Source organism: Chiloscyllium plagiosum, unplaced genomic scaffold, assembly GCF_037043375.1.
Source record: "Chiloscyllium plagiosum isolate Xiang-an unplaced genomic scaffold, Cpla_swu_hap1 HiC_scaffold_20, whole genome shotgun sequence".
In the NCBI taxonomy this organism is placed as follows: domain Eukaryota; kingdom Metazoa; phylum Chordata; class Chondrichthyes; order Orectolobiformes; family Hemiscylliidae; genus Chiloscyllium; species Chiloscyllium plagiosum.
Window position 1 is genome coordinate 8650053 of NW_028270158.1, and position 21119 is coordinate 8671171.

Genomic DNA, 21119 nt, shown 5'->3' on the forward strand with positions numbered 1-21119 from the left:
AATATAGGGTTTTCCTGATTAAAGCAGAGATGAAGAAACACTTTTTCTCTCAAGAGGTTGAGAGTTTTTGGAATTCCCTTCCTCAAAAGAGAACCTTTAAATTTTTGTGGACAAATTCAAAGAACAAAGAACAGTACAGCATAGGAACAGGCTCTTCAGCCAACCAAGATTGTGTTGGCACATATTTCTAAACTGAAAACCTTTTGCCTCTCCACCGTCAGTATCCCTCTATTCGCTACCTGTTCATACCTCTGTCAAGATGCCTGTTAAACACTGCTATTGTATTTGACTCCTCAACCCTCTCTGGCAGCACATTCCAGGCACTTACACACTCTGCGTAAAAAACTTGCCTTTCATCTTTTCTTTAAACTTTCACGCTTTTACCTTAAGCCTATGCCCCCTAGTAATTGACATTTCCATCCTGGGAAAAAGACTCCGAGAATCCAGTCTACTGCTTCTCTTGCTATTTTACAAACTTCTATCAGGTCACTCCCCCATCCTTCAATGATCAAGTGAAAACAAAACAAGTTTGTTCAATCTCTCCTCATAGCTAATACCCTCTAAACCAGGCAACATCACAGTAAATCCTTTTTGAACACTCTTCAAAGCTTCCTCATCCTTCTGGTAATGTGACGACCAGAACTGCACATGATATTCCAAATATGGCTAACTAAAGTTCTATACAGCTGCAACATGACTTACAAAAATACTCAACCAAGTTTGTGAGACATGACTTCCCTACATAAAACCACGCTGCCTAGAGGAAATAAGTCCATACTTTTCCAAATGTGAGTAAATTCTGTCTTTAAGAATCTTCTCCAATAATTTTCCTCTCACTGAGATAAAGCTCACTGGAATGTAATTTCCGAGTTTATCCCTATTGTCTTTCTTAAACAAAGCAATAACATTCGCTATTCTCCAATCCTCTGGGAACACTCCTGTGATGAAAGAGGATACTAAGATTTTGTACAAGGCCCCACCAATTTCCTCACCTCCTGGGACTTGTCAACCTTAATGCTTTTTAAAACACCCAACACCTCCTTTTTTATATTGACATGCCCCACAGTATCAAATACCCATCCCAAGACTCACCATCCACCATTTCCTTGTCCTTTATGAATAGCTATGCACAGCATTCATTAAGGGTCTCATCCACTTCATCCGCCTCTTTGCATAAATTATTTCCTTTGTCCTTGAGTGGATCTACCTTTTCCCCACGTACCTATTTTCACCTTATACATGTATTGTAAACCTTGGTATTTTCCTTAATCCTGTTTGCCATGGCCCACTTTAGCCCTCCTAATTCCCTGTTTGAGTTCTTTCCTGCCACATCTGTATTCTACGAGGGCTCTGTCTGTCTTCAGCTTCCTAAACCTTACATATGCCTCCTTTTCCTTTTTGACTGAACTCTCAATTTCTCTTGTCATCCAAAGTTCCAAAATTTTGACACCCTTATCCTTCATTTTCACAGGAACATGCTGGTTCTGAATTCTTGATTACCAAGGAGATGAAAGATAGTTGGGGATATGCAGGCATCTAGAATTGCAGTTAAAATCCAATCACCTATGGTCTTATTGAGTGGTGGAGCAGGCTTGAAGGATCAAGTGCCTCACATTGCCTGCACAATGCAAATTTGGCTCAACAGGCAAACTGACTCTAAGACTGTGACCATGACAAAACTATTCTCAAGAAACAATGAGAGGAATATCGGCTCATTAACTGCCGTAACTATTAGTCAATCTACAAAGGCCCTTACCTCTTGGTGGTATTTACTTGCTAATTCAAAGTCCTTGTTCATTTCAGCTTCTTTAGCAAAGTGTTTTAACTGTGCAGAACTGAGGAATGATTCTGGAATAGGATCTGGGGGATCCACGTGCAACATCTAGATGAAAAAAAGGACAGCAATTTAGATGTAAATCACAAAATATTTCAAGTTCTAATCACAATGTCAATAAAATGGATAATTTAAAGAGCACAGCTTTCACCAACTTCATATATGAAGAATTAAACAACTGCTTGGTTTCTGAACAGTACATTCAAATGTATATTCATTTTTGCAGTTCTTTACAGAAACTAATACAAAACGATTACCTCTATCTTACACAAAATTAATGCATTAAAATTGGTTAGCCTAGGAAAGAAGTAATTATTTCTCCACATACCCTATATGAAGCCTGTAGGTCAAGTTGATCCTCCAAAACAAACATTTCAGCAATCAGCAATATCATATTTTAAGTAGCTTGCTTTATCAGTTATGCAGGAATATATAACTGCATAACTTTATCAGTTATGCAGTTATGCATTCCTGAAGAAGGGCTTATGCCCGAAACGTCGATTCTCCTGTTCCCTGGATGCTGCCTGACCTGCTGCGCTTTTCCAGCAACACATTTTCAGCTCTGATCTCTAGCATCTGCAGACCTCACTTTCTCCTATGCAGGAATATACTTCAGCAAAGACATGTGTAAGTGTGTAACTGTCTAAAAGGATTATAACTTCATGGTGGCATAGGTTCTGATAAAAAAAATGGCCTCCATAATTGTACGTTCAGCGGCACTCTGTTTGATGATTCAAGGATCGTGAGATGATAAAACTCAGTGGCTTATGAGTCTCAAGCCAAGACTTGTTGAGGCAAGAAAACTGTAAAAGTCACAACTGTGAGAAGAATAGGGCATAAAAATTACAATAGACTTAGTGCTATCATAACTGGACTATTAAGCCAGAGACCCAGGTGATCTGTAGACCTGAGTTAGAATCCTGCCTTGGCAGATGATGGAATTTAAATTCAATAAATATCTGCAGTTAAGAGTCTAATGATAATCATAACACCATTGTTGATTGTCGGGGAAAAACTGAACTGGTTCACTAATGTCCTTTAGAGAAGGAAACTGCCGTACTTAGCTGGTTTGACCTATGTGCAACTGCAGACCAACGATAATGTGGCTGACTCTTCATTGTCTTCCTGGGCAATTCGGGATGGGACATTGATGCTGGCCTAGCCAGTGACATTCACATTCCATGAACAAATAATAAAAACTATAAAGCCGGTGAAAAACTCTCATTATCTGTCACTTAAAAGAGGAGATAGCTTTCAAGTGCCCAAGTGTGAGTTTCAGCTTATATTAGTTTTGAGCTGATCAGATTCTTATAGACTGTTATGATGCCAGCTGAAAGTAATACAAGATCCCAGAGTATAATCTGTCTTCATATAGCACAAGTTTTGTTTTTGCAATTTGTTTACCATGATGGTCATCACTGAACATATTCACAAAGTGTGGAGGTGCCAATGTTGGACTAGGGTGGACTAAGTCAAAGGTCACACCACACTGGGTTATAGTTCAACAGTTTTATTTGAAGCCACAAGCTTTCGGAGCCCCAACTTCTTCCTTAGCTGCCTCAGAAGCGTGGCAACTCCAAAGGAGGCTGAGGTGAATCATCTACTTGAGACTTCTGGGTGAGGATTGTTGCAAATGCTTCAGTTTTATCTTTTGTGTTGATGTGTTGGGCTCTCCCATCATTGAGGATTGGGATATTTGTGGAGCTTTCTCCTCTGGTGATTTGTTTGATTGTTCAATATTATTCATGAATGGATGTGGCAGGGTTGCACAACCTGGATGTGATTGATTGATTGTGGAATTGTTTACGCAGAAGGCTGGAAGGCTGGATCAGTAATTAGCTTCAAGGCTGAGATTGACAGATATTCAGTCAGTAAGGAAATCAAGGGTTATGGAGAAAGTGAGGTCTGCAGATGCTGGAGATCAAAGTTGAAACTTTATTGCTGGAACAGCACAGCAGGTCAGGCAGCATCCAGGGAACAGGAGATTCGACGTTTCGGGCACAGGCCCTTCTTCAGGAAGAAGGGCCTGTGCCCGAAACGTCGAATCTCCTGTTCCCTGGATGCTGCCTGACCTGCTGTGCTGTTCCAGCAATAAAGTTTCAATCAAGGGTTATGGTCTTATGGAATCACTTAGCCTTGTTGATCACTTCCTGTTTATGCTATTGGGGCCACATGTAAGTCAGTGTTGTTAATTCACCAGATTGATTGAGAGGCATGCCTTTTACACGTTTCATTGTACTATGGTTGATCCCCTGGTTTGATGTTTAAAATGGAAGATCATGAGGTTGCAGATCTTATTGGAGTACAATTCTGCTGTCCTGGTCCATCGTGTCTTATGCATACAAGGTCTTTTGTTGCTAGATCTGTTTGAAATCAATCAATTTAGCGCAATGGTAGTACCACACAACATGATGGTATACTCAATGTAAAGATGGGACATTGTTTCCACAACAACTGGTTATAAATATAGATTTGATTGAGAAATAAGTTGATGGATTATTTCAGACACACATGGATAATAAAAATATTTCAAGACATAGATCCATGCAGGAGTTGTGTAAATACTGTCTCTTTTTATTTCTGTGCTTTCTAAAACTGTGGACTGAAGTGCGGTAGAATTGTTACAAACAAGCATTTTGCAAGGATTACTGCATGTTTTGAAAAGCAAGAAACCTGACACTCAAGGTAAGCATTGTCTAAACAGCTGCTTGAACAATCAGTAATTGAAGTTTAGGTTGTAGACAAACTGGAGTCAAAGGGTTCTGTGTTCAGATGGAGCTTTGGTTGGCAACGAGTTGACTTTTCACTGGACTATTGACGAGTCATCAATAACAAAGGCTTGTATTGATACTGTGTATTGGTTCTCAGGTTAGTGAACAGCTTGGGACTGGCCCAATACAGAGTACATTCTCAACAATTGACACAGTGCTTTTGTCCAAGTGGTGTTCAACATGGAGGAGTACCAGTTCACCAGCAAAAGAGGGCAGTAGTCAGCAGATTACGTTGCCATGTTTGACATGCTGACTTCAGGCAGACCAGAGTTAACATTTAGGATTCCCAGGGCAGCTCTACCCTAATTGTATACCACTGTCCTGCACTTCTGCTGACATAGCCAGGGATAGCGATGGTGTTGATTGGGACATGGTCTATAAATTGGTTGTAGGAGCAAATTACTGCAGATGTTGGAATCTGTACTGAAAATAAAAATTGCTGGAGACACAGTGGGTCAGGCAGCATCCATGGAGAGAGAGCAAGGTAATGTTTTGTGAAGTTTGGAGGGGATAGCATTTATGCAATAGTTGTGTGTGGAGGGGGGTGTGTGTGCAGGGGGCACAACAGGGAGTGTGGAGTGCTGGGGGTGAAAGGGTGCTGATACTGCAAATTAAATGATCAGAATATAAGAATGGCAGAATAATGGTGCACCAAACTGCCAGACAGGAAAGAACAGACAGTCCCACTGGAGTGGTGGTTGGGGGTAAAATGAGAGAGGACATGGTGACAGAGAATACAATCAATAAAGCTAAAAGGAAGGGTGGGAATGGGAGTGGGTTCACAATCTGAAGGTGCTGAACTCAGTATTAAATCCAAAAGGTTGTAAAGTGTCTGGTCTGATGATGAGATGTTATTCCTCCAGTTTGCATTGTGATTCCCTAGAACATTGCGGCACACTGAGGATAGACAGGTGGGTAGGTAAACAGGATGCTGTGTTAAAATGGCCAGTCATTTTGGCTCGAAACGTTAGCTTGCTCTCTCTCCATGGATGCTGCCTGTGATCTCCAGCATTTTTTGTTTTCTGTAAAATGACTGCTGTTTGACTCGTCTGTGAGACAGCTTCCCTAGTTTTTGCACTAGCCCTCACATATTGGTAAGGTGGACTTTACAGGGTTGACAGGACTAAGTTTGACATTGCTGCTCCCTTGGTAGCAGGTTTTTTTTCCGATGTTTTGCAGTTTGATACAACCGAGTAGCTTTTTGAGATGTTTTTAGCAGTTTAATACAACTAAGTAGCCTACTAACATTTTATTTACCGTCCACTTGCCAAAACCCCTCCCACTTATCAACTGTCAGCAGCTGCCTGTTTGCTGACCATTGCTATTGAGGTTGCAAATAATACAAAAGCTTCTTTTCTACTAAACTCTGTATTTTAAATAAACACATGGGATAATTGCATCGGTGACTTTTATCTCACATAGATCTTGATAGAGTTTGGCTAAGAATTTGCTAACATAGAGTGGACGGCCTCAGGTTTTTGATTGAGGAAATAAAGGAGATTTAGAATTAAACATTGCTTCAAGTTTGTGCTAGGCTATTTGTCCTCTCCAGGTATTCCTTACCTTGTGCAAGCAACAGTGCATCTGATCCACCAAGTAAATATACAATTTGTTCAGGAATGTCTGAAGCTGTTCTCTATTCTCAAAGGCCACAGTCCGCAAATACTTCTCACGCACAATTTTCACAACTGCATGCTGGAGTAGGAAATTAGAAGTTCAGAATTTTACATTTTATCTCCAGAAATATTTTGCGGTTAGTAATGATGATGTAAGTTTCAGTGCTCACATTTGTCATAAATGTGAGACAGACTCATTATGTCTGTGAAACTGACAGAAACTCCACAGGTGCAGTTAAGAGTGTAAAACCATAGCTGGCTATCATTTTATTCAGTGCTTCTCCACAAAGAATGCTTTTAAATCCCAGGGATTAGAAATTGGTTGAATTAATGTGATTTTACATTTTTCAATTGAACTAATCTTTGTACAAAATCCCCCAAATTAACACCTTGTTTAATGTGATATAATTGGATTTAAATTTTGTATCTTGTCCTAATTATTGCCCAAAAACTTAATTTTATATTTGTGGAATGTCAGATTTCTCCACGATGATAAAAATACATACATTTTTGGATTTGAAAAGTTAGTTTATGACATTTTCACGTGCATATGTCTCATTCTTTATTTTGCTCACTATAAAATAAAAGGTGAAGGATAATGAATGCAGTTTACTTCCTAGTTTGCTGTCTGAGAATCCTTCAATCTGATGCTTGTTGGATGCAGAGATCCCGTACAATTGACACCAGAACCACAAAGATATCAGGAAAGATAAACTCCTTAATATGGAGATGACTCGAGCACTACAGCAGCTTCCTTGAAGGTCAGGGTCAAGCATCATTATTTTTGTTGTTTACAGTAAAATCTGAATCACAAATTTCTTTCAATTTGGGAAACTATCACGTTATTATTTCACTAATGTTTTTAGTGATTACAAGATAGAATGTTCCAATGGATTGATGCATCTCCAAGAGGCACCATGGCCCCAAGGCATTAATATGAGGCTGTAGTTTACTAGTCCAATGACATTGCCACTTTGCCACAATTTCTGCTAAATGGGTGGATAGAGTATATCCTAAATATAGCTGATAGAGCTTGATTTTCAGCAATGCCATATTCAAATATTAAAAGCTAGATATGCAAACAGCACTACCTTAAGCTGTTCCTTAAAGGCAAAGTATTTTCCTGAAGTGTTCAACTCAAATATTAGTTTATGTTTGCGCTCCTCCTGGTCCTGGTATTCCTGTGAGAGTTTTCCTTCAGTTAGTTTTTGTCCAAACATTTCTAGATATTCATCCATGATGATTTTAGCTACACTGATTATCTGATCGTGGTAGTCAGCTACAGCCTGTAACATGTAATAAACATACAAATGTGATCAACATTTATTAGAATAAAGCTTACCCCGATATTCTATTTCTGAACAGAATAAATTGGCTTAAAGCACAAAAAAGAACTCCTATGGATTCACTACTTAGTGTCATCAAATAGTATTCTGTAATAATGAATTGCTGCCATAATATATTTGAAAAACCCTAAATTGTTTCACATTTGCTTTGCAACTTCCACTGCGAGGTATGAGGGGAAAAAAAACAAGGAATGCAAGGATCCATTGGTGCCTGTGCCAGCTCTTTGAAAGGCTGTCCAGTTTTTCATCACAGCCAGCAATGGTTCCACATAAGCTGTTTACATAATATGGTCATGTGAATGAGATACAATCACTAAATGTTTAAAATCGTATTATTGCAGACACTGGATATTGGAAAATTAAGTATCCTGAAATAAAATTAGTAATGTATGAAAAAACAGCAATTATTGGAATTCTGTTACAAACCTCAATTGATAAAAACCGAGAGGCAAATCATTTGTTGTATTGACCAGACAATGCTTTTAGCTTAGGGAGACAAATTAAAATACTTCATAATGGATTCGGTAATAAATTCAGTGTGCTACTTTGTTCCAAACATCCAAGAAAAGGTGTACTATTGCTTATAAACATCCATTTCCAGTTCTTCTACATACCTTATCTGCTCCACCTGTTCTACGAGGGAATAATGGCCGAGGGGGAATTATCTCCGCGACCCTATGTGCGAAAGAGAGAGAGACACACAAATAATTCATGAGAATTTGCATTGTTACACTAAAGAAAGTTAACATATGGTTTTCTGGTATAACTCAAATTTTAGCATCTATTCATTTATTTGTCAAATTTTCTACTATTCCTGCATAGTAAGTGTTGACAACTGTCGTTGTATTGCTCCATTGGCACCAGAGCCTATTGGTATCTCGCTGTGGTTGTCATTCTTCATCAGTGATTTGACAGTATGATTATCAGATGCTCAACAGTCAGGGTTATCACAGGTGAGGCCAATCCTGTTCTCAGCCAATATTTAAATGGGTTGGTGGCCCTTGTGCAACAACAGTATTATCCCAGCCCCTGCACCGAGAGGCCAAGGTTCAAGTCCCAGCTGCTCCAGAGTGTGTAATCACATCTCTGAATAGTTGATTAGAAAAATAGATTAAATAAATACAAGTTTAAACATGCACATCTCTAGTAGGCATTAATGGTGTATTAATTGGTTTATTTGTATTCAGGCTGTGAGTGCTAACTGGGATTCAATTATGCTCTGATATATCAAAACAAACAGAAACTATTTATTAGGTTTGAAGTGTGCCAAGATTATGCTCCAGTTTTATTGTTTACTGCCTGGCTATCTGGATTAGAACAGCAATGTTCTAAGATTAGTGATTAGAACAAGAAATAGATATAGATTCTCTCTTCTGTAGATCACAAATGTTTTTTTAATCAACCTGTTCAAACCTGTTTGACGCAGCTCTAGAGCTGGTGGGACTTGAACCCAGGGACACTACCACTACACCACAAGACCCCTTCTGTAGATCACAGACTCTGAACTCAATTGTAGTGCCTCAACTGGCATCCAGGTTACATTAGCTAATTCAAACAGTGTCTTTCCATATTTATCAGCAAAAAGAGAATTATTAAGTTTGAAATTGAGTCCCCTGAGTGAAGATGATAATGAGTTAGCAGCGAATAAGTGAGATTGATTGCTTAATTGTTTGGTTTCAATTCTTACAAAAGTTCACATCACAATAAATTGAGACAGAAACCAGAAGTAACATCCCCCAATAACAAAATGGAGGTGCTCTCGCTAACATAATGTTGCATGTTCTGACATGGGAGTTGGAGATCCACATGCGTCACAGCTAGTATAGATAATTTTCATACCACATGCTTGATTGCACTCCCTAGAACCTATCAAACGAAGAATAAAGAAATACATTTTATATATTATCACAAGTTTATCAATAAGGTATTAATTTTCACATCATAAAGAATTATGAATGTGCTCTGTTCAGACTGAAATGTTACCTTTGAACAAGTTCCTCACGGAGTCGCTTCTGCACCAAAGGTTTTGACAAAGTAAACTCCAGAACGATGTATGACCTAGCTTCTACATATTGCTGTAATGCAAGTATATAGTTTTGAGTTTAGATTAGATTAGATTAGATTACATTACAGTGTGGAAACAGGCCCTTCGGCCCAACAAGTCCACACCGACCCGCCAAAGCGAAACCCACCCATACCCCTACATTTACCCCTTACCTAACACTACGGGCAATTTAGTATGGCCAATTCACCTGACCCTGCACATCTTTGGACTGTGGGAGGAAACCGGAGCACCCGGAGGAAACCCACGCAGACACAGGGAGAACGTGCAAACTCCACACAGTCAGTCACCTGAGGCGGGAATTGAACCCGGGTCTCTGGCGCTGTGAGGCAGCAGTGCTAACCACTGTGCCACCGTGCCGCCCACTGTGCCACCGTGCCGCCCACAAACTAATTCTTGACAGATTAAAAGATAAATGGATTTTCAGAATGAAAGAAGGAGCAGCAACTAATCTGATATCCACATTTAGTGCATCACAGATATTGACACCACCAATGAGAGACAACAACACAATTTCTGAACACCTGATTACTGTAATGGTTTGGATTCCCCTACTACCGGGCATTACCCATTCATTGCTTGGCATGTAGCAAACCTGCATGAAGCACACGAGGAGCACTCTGAATAAGTGTGTGCACACAAAGGCACAATAAATAGCAGCAACAATACAATGTGGCCTGTTGAGCCTGCTCTGCCATCAGTACAATCATTGCTGATCTCAGGCTTTAATTCCACTTTCCCACGTTCTTTTATTCCTTAAGAAAAACACCTGTTTTTCCCAGCTTTAAAAGTGTATTCACAGTCGAGAGTTTGGTCCTGGCAAAGCACAGCAAGTCAGGCAGCATCCGAGGAGCAGGAGAATCAATGTTTTGGGCATAAGCCTTCATTCCTGAGGAAGGACATATGCCCGAAATGTTGATTCTCCTGCTCCTCGGATGCTGCCTGACCTGCTGTGCTTTTCCAGCACCACACTCTCGACTCTGATCTCCAGCATCTGTAGTTCTTACTTTCTACTACTTTAAGTGTATTCAACATGGGAACATCCACAATCTCTGAAGACTCAAGAATTCGCAACCCCTTTAGTGAAGTAATTTCCTCACATCTCATTCCTAATGGAAGTCTCCTTATCCTGAGACTGCACCTCCATATTTTACATTTTCCTAACTGCAGAAACTATCAGTCAACCTCACCTTAGCAGGCTTCTTCAGAATTCTGCACATTACAATGAGATCACCTCTCATTCTTCTAAATTCCAGAGAATAGACGTTCAATTTACTCAGACTGTAATCATAAGGTGGCCCCTCATCTCAGTGACCAATCTAGTGAAACACTAAACAAAAACAAAATAACTGCAGATGCTGGAAATCAGACACAAAACAGAGACCCAAAACATTGACCTCTGCTTTCTCGACATAGATGCTGCCAGACCTGTTGATTTTTCTCCAGCATTTCTGTTTTTGTTACAATCTACTGAACCTTCACTGTACTACTTCCAATACAGGTGTATCCTTTCTTAAATTTGGAGAAGTAAACTACACACAGAAGGTGAATTTTGCTGGGGTTTATGGGGGTTGTCTTGTTTGCCAATGCAGTCTTCAGCTGGCCACGTAAAAAAGAGGCTGCCCTGTAGCAATAGTCATGCAGTAATATGGGAGCAGCATCAAGCCTTGAGAGTGGCTGACTTTTCTAATTTCCTGAGTATACCAGCATCACTATAAGTAAGTAATGGATACTGTTGGAAGGAACCCCAAGAGGGGAGACAAAATGAATTCTAAACTCAAATACATCTGGGGATTTTGATCAGGGAGGGATCAGGGATACTAGGACCAAGAGTGGGGTATCAGTTCAGGGCACCCCCCTCAAAGAAAACATCCTCTTCTTTCCCACTCTTTCATCTGAAGTCGCTGGCTGGATCCTAAATTCCACTTTCCCCAGTCCATTGTGTTAGAGCACAGTTCAACTAAACCTCTGCTCCTCCTAACTTGAATCATCCTACCCACTTATTATTCTCATTTCATTAACCTGCACTGTTTCTCAGTCCCTCAACACCTCACATTTAAAATGCTTTTTATTCAATTATTTTTCTTTTTTTTATTATTCATGAGACGTGGGCATTGCTGGCTGACCAGCATTTATTGCCTGGTTGTCTTTGAGAAGGTGGTGGTGAGCTGCCTTTTTGAACTGTTGCAGTCCACATGCTGTAGGCAGACCCACAATGTCCTTAGGGAGGGTATTCCAGGATTTTGATCCATTGAGTGGTTTGGAGGGGAACTTGCAGGTGGTGGTGTTCCCATGTATCTGTTGCTCTTGTCCTTCTCCATGAAAGTGATCATGGGTTTGGAAAGTGCTGTCTGGGGATCTCTGGTGAATTTCTGCAATGCATCTTGTAGATAGTACACATTGCTAAACTGAGCGGCAGACATGGAGGGAGTGGACGCTTGCAGATGTGGTGTCAATCAAGTGAGCTGCTCGTGGATGGTGTCAAGCGTCTTGAATGTTGTTGGAGCTGCACCCATAACCTGCTTGATTATCCTGTAACCATCTATAGTACTTCAACCAGTCTATTCATATTAGGAATTGCTCCATGCAAAGGGACAAGAACAAGAGAAAGAAGGAGATATAAATGGCAAGTTAACAGGAGATTGGACAATAATAGAGTGATTTTATCAGAGTGACAGAATGACCAGAAGAGCAAGATGTGCAAAAGAAAATTCCCGTGCAATTCAAAAGCACCATATATTCAATTTGTGACAAAAATACATGCATAGCTGCCAATCAGTGCAAGTTGTGCTATTTTAACCTACCTCTCCTTCCACATTAGCTACACTTGGCACTTCTGACTCCAACACATGATCCGTCAAAATTGACTTCAAATTTACTGAGTTCTACAGGTGGGCAATAGTAAAAGTTAACATGAAACAGAAAAGGAAATACAACCTTCTAGATCACTACAAAACATACCAGAAAGAAGGAAAACAAGGACATCTACTGTATCATAGCCAGGAATTGCTTTTCATCCTTTAAAAGAAAAGCAGGACCTTATTTTTAGAATCAATGTTGCATCGGGATAATCAGATGAGAAACTCTTAAGTGATTTGTTAAACTAAATCAAACAAATGCCAACCAAGGCCAAATTCGAACAGTGTCCTAGGAAAACAACTTTTGATGAAATTTAAATTTAACTTCAAGTATCATGGGATAGTCTGTAATAATTCAGATACAAAGATTTTCTTTATGGTTTGTTGCCTTCAAGTTGTACCATCCAAAGCCTTTGATTCAAAGTCCCATTTTAAGGTAAAGATGACACCTACAGCTTTTGAATACAAAAAATTCTAGAATAGAGGGGTCTGTCCTAACATATGGAATATCAAATATTTTGGGCTTTTAGGCAAGGCACATGTACAATAATTTCATTCTAATACTGAAATTTAGTCAAACTGATGGAAATGTGAGTTAGAATGATTTTCCATCAGTTTGGGACAAATTTGTGCTCTACAGTTATGAGTTTGTTTTCAATCAATTTTATGGGTTGTGGGCATTGCTGGCTGGCCAGCATTTATTGCCCATCTCTAGTTGCCCTTGATAAGATGATAGTGAGCTACTTTCTTTGCATCCAAGTGCTATAGGTTGACCCCACAATGCCCTTAGGGAAGGAATTCCAGGATTTTGACCCAGTGACAGTGAAGGAATGGTGATATGTTTCCAAGTCAGAATGGTGAGTGGCTTGAAGGGAGCCTTGAAGATGGTGGTGTTCCCTTGTATTTGCTGTCCTTGTCCTTCTAGATTGAAATAGTCTTGAGTTTGGAAGTTGCTGACTAAGGATCTTTGGTGAATTTCTGAATTGTAGATAATACATATTGTTGCTACTGAACATTGGTGGTGGAAAGAATGGATGCTTGAGGATGTGGTGTCTTTCAAGCAGCTGTTTTTGTTACCAAGCTTCTTGAGTGTTGTTAGAGCTGCATCCATCCCCAGGCAAATGGACAGTATTTCATTACACTCCTGATTTGTGCCTGTAGACGGTGGACAGGATTTGGAAAGTCAGGAGGTGAGTTACTTGCCACAATACCTGACCTGCTCTAGTAGTCACTGTGTTTATGTGTCGAGTCCAGTTGAGTTTCTGGTTAATGGTAACCACCAGGATGGTGACAGTGGGGAGTTCAGTGATAGTGACTGTAACACCATTGAATGTCAAGGAGCAGTGGTTAGATTCACGTGTAGACAGGGTGGTGAAGGTTTGCCGGTAGGAGACAGAGGGTGGTGATGGAGGATTGTTTTTTAGACTGGAGGCCTGTGACTAGCAGTGTTCCGCAAGGATCGATGCTGGGTCCACTTTTGTTTATCATTATATAAACGATTTGGAAAAGAATTTAGGAGGCATGGTTAGTAAATTTTTTGGATAACACCAAGATTGGTGGTATTGTTGACAGTGAAGAAGGCTATATAAGGTAACAAAGGGATCTTGATCGATTGGCCCTATGGGCTGAGAAGTGGTAGTTGGAGTTTAATTTGGATAAATGCAAGGTATTGCATTTTGGTAAAACAAACAAGAGCAAAACTTATACCGTTAATGGTAGGGCCCTGGGTAGTGTGGTCAAACAGAGCGACAAGGAGTTCAGGTGCATAGCTTTTTGAATGTTGTGTCACAGGTAGCCAGGGTGATTAAGTTAGCATTCAGCACACTTGCCTTCATTGGTCAGAGCTTTCAGTACAGGAGTTGGGATGTCATGTTCGGCTGTGCGAGACTAGAAAGTGTACAGAGATCATTTACAAGAATGTTGTCTGTACTGGAGTGTTTGAGTTATAAGAAGAGGCTGGATAATTTTTCCCTGGACCATCGAGGCTAAGGGGTGACCTTTTCGAAGTTATAAAATCATGAGGGGCATAGATAAGGTGAATAGCTAAGGTCTTATTCTAAGGGTAGGGGAGTCTAAAACTCGAGGAACTATGTTAAAGTGAGAGGGGAGAGATTTTAAAATGGATCTGAGGGGCAACATTTTCAAACAGAGGGTCCTGCGTATATAGAATGAGCTGCCAGAGGAAGTACGAGAGAGTTAGGTACAAATACAACATTTAAAAGACATTTAGACAGGTATATGAATAGGAAAGGGTTAGAGGGATATAGACCAAACACAGGTAAATGGACTAGTTATGTTTGGGATACCTGGTCAGCATGGACAAGTTGGACTGAAGGGTCTATTTCGGTGCTGTATGACTGTGTGACTATGACTCTATTGGAGATGGTAACTGTTGATGATATGTTCCATTGCGAGTAGACTCAATTGGCCGGGTTGGATTTGTCCTACTTTTTGTGTAAAACCTGGGCAATTTTCCATATTGTCGTGGAGATGCTCATGTTGTAACTGTATTGGAAGAGCTTGGCTAGGGGAGTGGCAAGTTCACTACTATGAAATGTTGTCAGGGCCCAGAACCTTTGCAGAATCCAATGTCTCCAATCATGTGGAGTGAATCGAATTGGCATCTGTGAGACTGGGAACTATTGGAGGGGGCTCAGATGGATCATACACTTGGTACTTCTGGCTGAAGCTTGGTGTAAATGCTTTAGCCTTTTCATTTGGACTGATGTGCTGGGCATTTTCATCTTTGAGGATGGAGATATTTGTGGAGCCATCATTCATACTGTATATGGCAGGATTGTAGAGCTTAGATCTGATCCATTAGTTGTGGGATTGCTCAGCTTTGTCTATCAATTGCTGCTTATGCTGTTTGACATGCAATTCATCATGTTTGGTAGCTTCACTGGGTTGACACCTGATTTCTGGGTATCCTTGGTGTACTCTCCTGCACTCTCCATTTAACCAGGGTTGATCCCCTGGCTTGATGGTAATGGCCGAGTGGGCGATATATTGGGCCATGAGGTTGCATATTGTGCTGGAGTATAATTCTGCTGCTGTTGATGGCCCACAGTGCCTCAGGAATGTGCAGGCTTGAGTTGCTAGATCTGTTCCAAGTCTATCCCATTTAGCACAGTAATAGTCCCAGACAGCATGATGGAGGGTATTCTCAATGTGAAAACAGGACTTCACCTGCATAAGGACTGTGCGGTGGTTACTCTTACTAATACTATCATGGATAGATGCATCTGCAGCCGACAAATTGGTAAGGCTGAGGTCAAGTATGTTTTTCCCTTTTATTGGTTCCCTTACTTCTTGCCGCAGACCCAGTCTTAGGACCTGACCAGCTAGATCAGTGGCGCTGCTACCAAACCACTCTTAGTGCTGGACACTGAAATCTGCCCACGAACACTACGTTTTCCACCATTGTCACCTCCAGCAATTCCTCCAAGTGTTGTTCAACACAGAGGAATAATGATTCATCAGCCAAGGGAGCACAGTGTCCTCCTGACAGTACAGCACTGCGCCGCTACCTCTGCTGGCTCTGTCCTGTTGCTGGGACAGAACATATCCAGGGATGGTGATGGTGGTGTCTGTGACATTGTCTGTAAGATATGACTTTGTGAGTATGACTATGTCAGGCTGTTGCTTGTGAGACAGCTCTCCCATTTTTGGTACTGGCCCCCAGATGATAATGAAGAGGGCTTTGTAGGATCGACAGAACTGTTTTTGCCATTGTCATTTCTAGTGCCTGTGGTCAATGTCCATCTGATTTCATTTCTTTGTCGAGACTTCATTCGCGATTACAACCAAATGACTTAGGTAGGCGATTTCAGAGGCAGTTGAGAGTCATCCATATTGCTATGGGTATGGAGATTTATATTGGCCAGACCAGTGAGGATGGCAGATTTCCTTCCCTGAAGGACATTAGTGAACCAGATGGGTTTTTCTGACAATCAGTAGATTCTTAATTCCAGACATTTTTTAGCTGAATTCCACCAGCTGCCATAGTGGGATTCGAACCTAGGTGCCCAGAACATTAGCTGAGTTTTGGATTAACATTCTTGCCATAATATCACTAGGCCATCGCCTTGTATAAACAAAAACTATACTTGTGTTGAAGTTTTTAATGCAGATGCATTTCCATTATTATTTAATTTTAACATCCCATGGGATACAAGGGCAAGTGGTAATTTGAATCCAAATTAGCTTATTGTCGAGGAAGTGAAGTGGGGTGGTTGATTGGGATTTTTTTGCACACAGATACACAGATTTAAATGTAAAGGGCACAGTGAAGTAATTTACAGCAAAGTAACAGTCATGATACAGCATTTAGATATATTATCAATAGTAAGGAAGACAGCTGTCACCTGCAGGAAGAAACCAATGGATTGGTCAAGAAACCAGAAAAGTGACAATGGAATTCAGTCCAAACATGTGTTAGATAACACATTTTTAAAGGGCAAACAAGGCAAGGGATTGCACAATAAATTATAAGATTCTGGAAAAGAGTGGAGGAGCAGCAAAAGGGCCTAGGAGTGCACGCCCACAGATTCCTGAAGGTAATAGGATCGATAGATAAGATTGCTAAGAAGACATATGGGATACTTTCCTTTTGCGGCTGAGGCACAGAATATAAAAGGAGAGAGTTTATCCCAGTTCCTGATGAAATCCCAGTTAGTCCAGTTAAGGAACATGCATGGACTTCTGGTCTCTGCATTATGGATAGCACTAGAGAGGGTTCAGAGTAGATTTATAAAGATATTGTCAGAGATAGAGACTAATTCTTTGAAGAGGTAACAAGTAGGTTAGACAAGGGAAACCTGGTAGATGTTATCTATCTAGACTTCCAAAAGGCCTTTGATAAGGTGCCTCACGGGAGGCTGCTGAGTAAGGTGAGGGCCCATTGTGTTCGAGGTGAGCTACTGGTATGGATTGGGGATTGGCTGTCTGGCAGAAGGCAGAGTTGGGATAAAAGGTTCTTTTTCGGAATGGCAGCTGATGACAAGTGGGGTCCCGCAGGGTTCAGTATTGGGGCCATATAAAGCTGTTCACTTTATATATTAATTATCTGGATGAAGGGACTGGGGGCATCCTGGCGAAGTTCGCCGATGATACTAAGTTAGGCAGACAGGTAGGTAGTTCTGAGGAGGTGGGGAGGCTGCAGAAAGATTTAGACAGTTTAGGTGAGTGGTCCAGGAAATGGCTGATGAAATTCAACGTGAGCAAGTGTGAGGTCTTGCACTTTGGAAAAAAAGAATACAGGCATGGACTATGTTTTTAGTTGGTGAGAAAATTCATAAAGCCGAAGTACAAAGGGATCTGGGACCGCTAGTCCAGGATTGTCTAAAGGTTGATTTGCAGGTTGAGTCCATGATTAAGAAAGCAAATGTAATGTTGTCATTTATCTCAAGAGGGCTGGAATGTAAAAGCAGCGATGTGCTTCTGAGACTTTATAAAGCTCTGGTTAGGCCCCATTTAGAATATATTGTGTCCAATCTTGGACCCCACACCTCAGGAAAGACATACTGGCACTGGAGCATGTCCAGTGGAGATTTACACGGATGATCCCTGGAATGGTAGCCCTAACATATGATGATTAGCTGAGGATCCTGGGATTGTATTCATTAGAGTTTGGAAGGTTGAGAGGAGATCTAATAGAAAATTACAAGATAATGTATGGTTTAGAAAGGATGGATGCTGTGGAGTTGTTCCTGTTAGGCGGGGAGACTAGAACCCATGGGCACAGCCTTAAAATTAGAGGGGGTCAATTTAGAACGGAAATGAGGAGACATTTCTTCAGCTAGAGAGTGGTGGCCCTTGGAATTCATTGTTATGGATTGCAGTGGAGGCTGGGATGTTGGGTGTCTTCAAGGCAGAGATTGATAAATTCTTGATCTTGCAAGGAATTAAGGGCTATGAGGAGAGTGCGATTAAGTGGAATTGAAATGCCCATCGGCCATGATTAAATGGCGGAGTGGACTCAATGGGCCAAATGGCCTTGCTTCCACTCCTATGTCTTATGGTCATATGATCTTCAAAACAGAATGAGAAAAGACTGGATAAATCCAAGGATATTTTCTTTAGAACAGAAGAAGCTGAGGGCAGATTTAATTAAGGTGTACCAAATTATGAGAGGCCGAGAGAGTGGAACAGAGAGGTCATTAACCAGGGAGTAGAGAATTCAAGTAATTGGCAGAAGGATAAGGAGTAGATTTGGGAATTGCTTATGCCCAGAGGTTGGTTTGCTGCCTGCACGAGTAATGGAAGCAGAAACTTGCTTTGCATTTAAAAAATGGAGATGTGCTAGTGCTATAATCTACATGGATATGGACCAAGCAATGGACACTGAGATTTGGCTGGATGGTGGTTTTCCATTGACATAGACTTATGGGCCAAGCTGCCATGCCATAAATGTTTTGTGAAACCTGAGGTAAACTCCAGCAATAAGGTCTGAATCCCTTGTAATGTATGTAGAGTGAAAATAACAAGCTACAGCACAGCATAATCAAGTAATGATGGAAAGGATTAAAAATAGCACTGCACAGTGGATGAGAATAATAAACAGCATTAATGGCTTTGTAACAGTGAAGACACTGTTCACTTTGAAGGAAACACTGACTTGTGAGAGCAATGCAAGATTTGGCAATGGCATTAATCATACCTTTTTATATACTTCCTTTGGTCCTCTATCATCTCTAATCTTATTAAAGGCATTTTTGGGATGTGAAGCTGCACCCTTCAATCCACCTTGAACACCAGAAGCTTCCCGGTTCTTACGTCTTGTCTGAATCATACACAATAAACATATTAACAAAAGAACTTATGCCATATGGAAATATATATTAAGATGGAATATAAAAGCTTCTTTTCTAAAACCTGAGAGTTTTCTGAAAATTTACTGAACTGATTGGCATCATTTTTTTAACTGATTTTAACTTGAAAGTGGTAGCTTAAAATTTCTCACCATATTAATTTCTCTACTGCCTTTTTTCTCATTTGTGTCGCACATGATATTCTTGCCCAATATGGTAGTGTGATAAGGGGTTTGGTGTGATCTACCACAAACTGCAACCAAAGCTAGTTCAATTGTGAATTTCCAATCTGAGGATAGTAGATTTTTGTTAACCAAAGGTATGTGGGATGTGGACTAAAGGAAGATATATGGATAGGTAATTTGTCAGTCATGATATTGAATAACAGAACAGTCTTGAGGGATAAAATAGCCTAATCCTATTTCTGTTTTGGTTTTCTTATTTTTGTCATCAGTCACAAGTGCCTTGTGTTTACTTTTCCCATAATTTACTCAAATTTATACCACCAGTATCTAAATATTAGACCAAAACAATTAGTTAAGGTGCTCTTTTAAATATCACACCTGCCTCAGAGGAGGCTGTCACAACTTTAAAACAGAGGTCATGGCATCAATCTCCATTCCAGAAGCTTTAATCTAGCTCTCAATGAGTGTAATGAACATACAGACATAAAAATTGGGAGCACAAGGAGGCCATTTGGTCCTTCAAGCCCTTCTACTATTCAATAACATCATGGCTGATCTGATTGTGGCCCACACTCCACATTCTTGACTACCCTCAATAACATTTGAAACCCTCATTAGACAAGTATCTATCTATCTCTACCTTAAATGTATTTAATGACCTCACTTCCATTGTTCTCTGGGGGAGTGCTGAAGCTTCCACTATCCTTTTGAGAGAAAATAATTCTTCTCACCCCTGTTTCAAATGGAATACCTTGTTTGTACAAAAGAAAACTATGTCCCCTAGTTCTTGTCTGTTCCACAGTGAAGGGGAATCATCCTTTCATCAAACATCTGTCAAGTCCCCTCAAAACACTGTATTTCAAGAAGATCAGTCTCCTAAATCCTAATGCATACAGGACCAGCCTTTCCACTCTTTTCTCAAAAGACAATTCACTTCCATCTTTAGTATTAGCTGACTGAACCTTCTCTGAAATGCTTCCAACACATTAAGATTAAAATTGTAAATAGTACTCCATGATGACTGCACCAACACCATGCACAAAACATTCTCTACTTTTATATTCCAATCCTCTTGCAATAAACAACAACATTCTCTTTGCCTTCTTAATCACTTGCCATACTTGCATAATAAATTCTTCAATTTGTATAACAGGACACCTAGATCTTTCTGTATCTCAGATTTCTGCAGTCTTTCCCTATTTAAATAACGTGCTACTTTTCTATTCTTCCAATGAAAATGGACATGAGCACATTTTCTCAATCATACTCCGTCTGAAGCACTTTTACCCAATCACTTCATCTATGTAAATCATTTGCAGAGTCCTTATGTCATCTTCACAACTTGGTTTCCTATCTATATTTTGCATCATTAGCTAATTTAACAACTGTACACTCAGCCCCTTGATTCAAGATAGGTTGCATTGCTGAAGTGTCATTTTTGAGAGGAATGAGGTGTGAACTGTCCTCTCAGATGAGCATTAAAAATTCTATGGCATTTTTGATGAGTAGTGGATTTCATAGAATCATAGAATCCCTACAGTGTGGAAACAAGGCCTTTGGCCCAACAAGTCCACACCGACCCTCCACACCCATTCTTCTACCCTATTAACCTATATTTACTCCTGACTAATGCAC

General features: G+C 40.3%; 1 protein-coding gene across 1 annotated transcript in view; it reads right to left on the minus strand.

Annotated features, from left to right (window-relative positions):
• cfap70 (cilia and flagella associated protein 70) overlaps positions 1-21119 on the minus strand; it is a 95602-nt gene that overhangs the window by 46768 nt on the left and 27715 nt on the right. The window contains exons 11-17 of the mRNA XM_043712078.2: positions 19149-19271; positions 12434-12514; positions 9551-9642; positions 8182-8242; positions 7313-7507; positions 6169-6300; positions 1757-1882 (exon numbers count right to left, since the gene is read on the minus strand). Of these exons, the coding sequence (XP_043568013.2) occupies positions 1757-1882; positions 6169-6300; positions 7313-7507; positions 8182-8242; positions 9551-9642; positions 12434-12514; positions 19149-19271 (810 nt within the window). The remainder of the gene's footprint in view (positions 1-1756; positions 1883-6168; positions 6301-7312; positions 7508-8181; positions 8243-9550; positions 9643-12433; positions 12515-19148; positions 19272-21119) is intronic.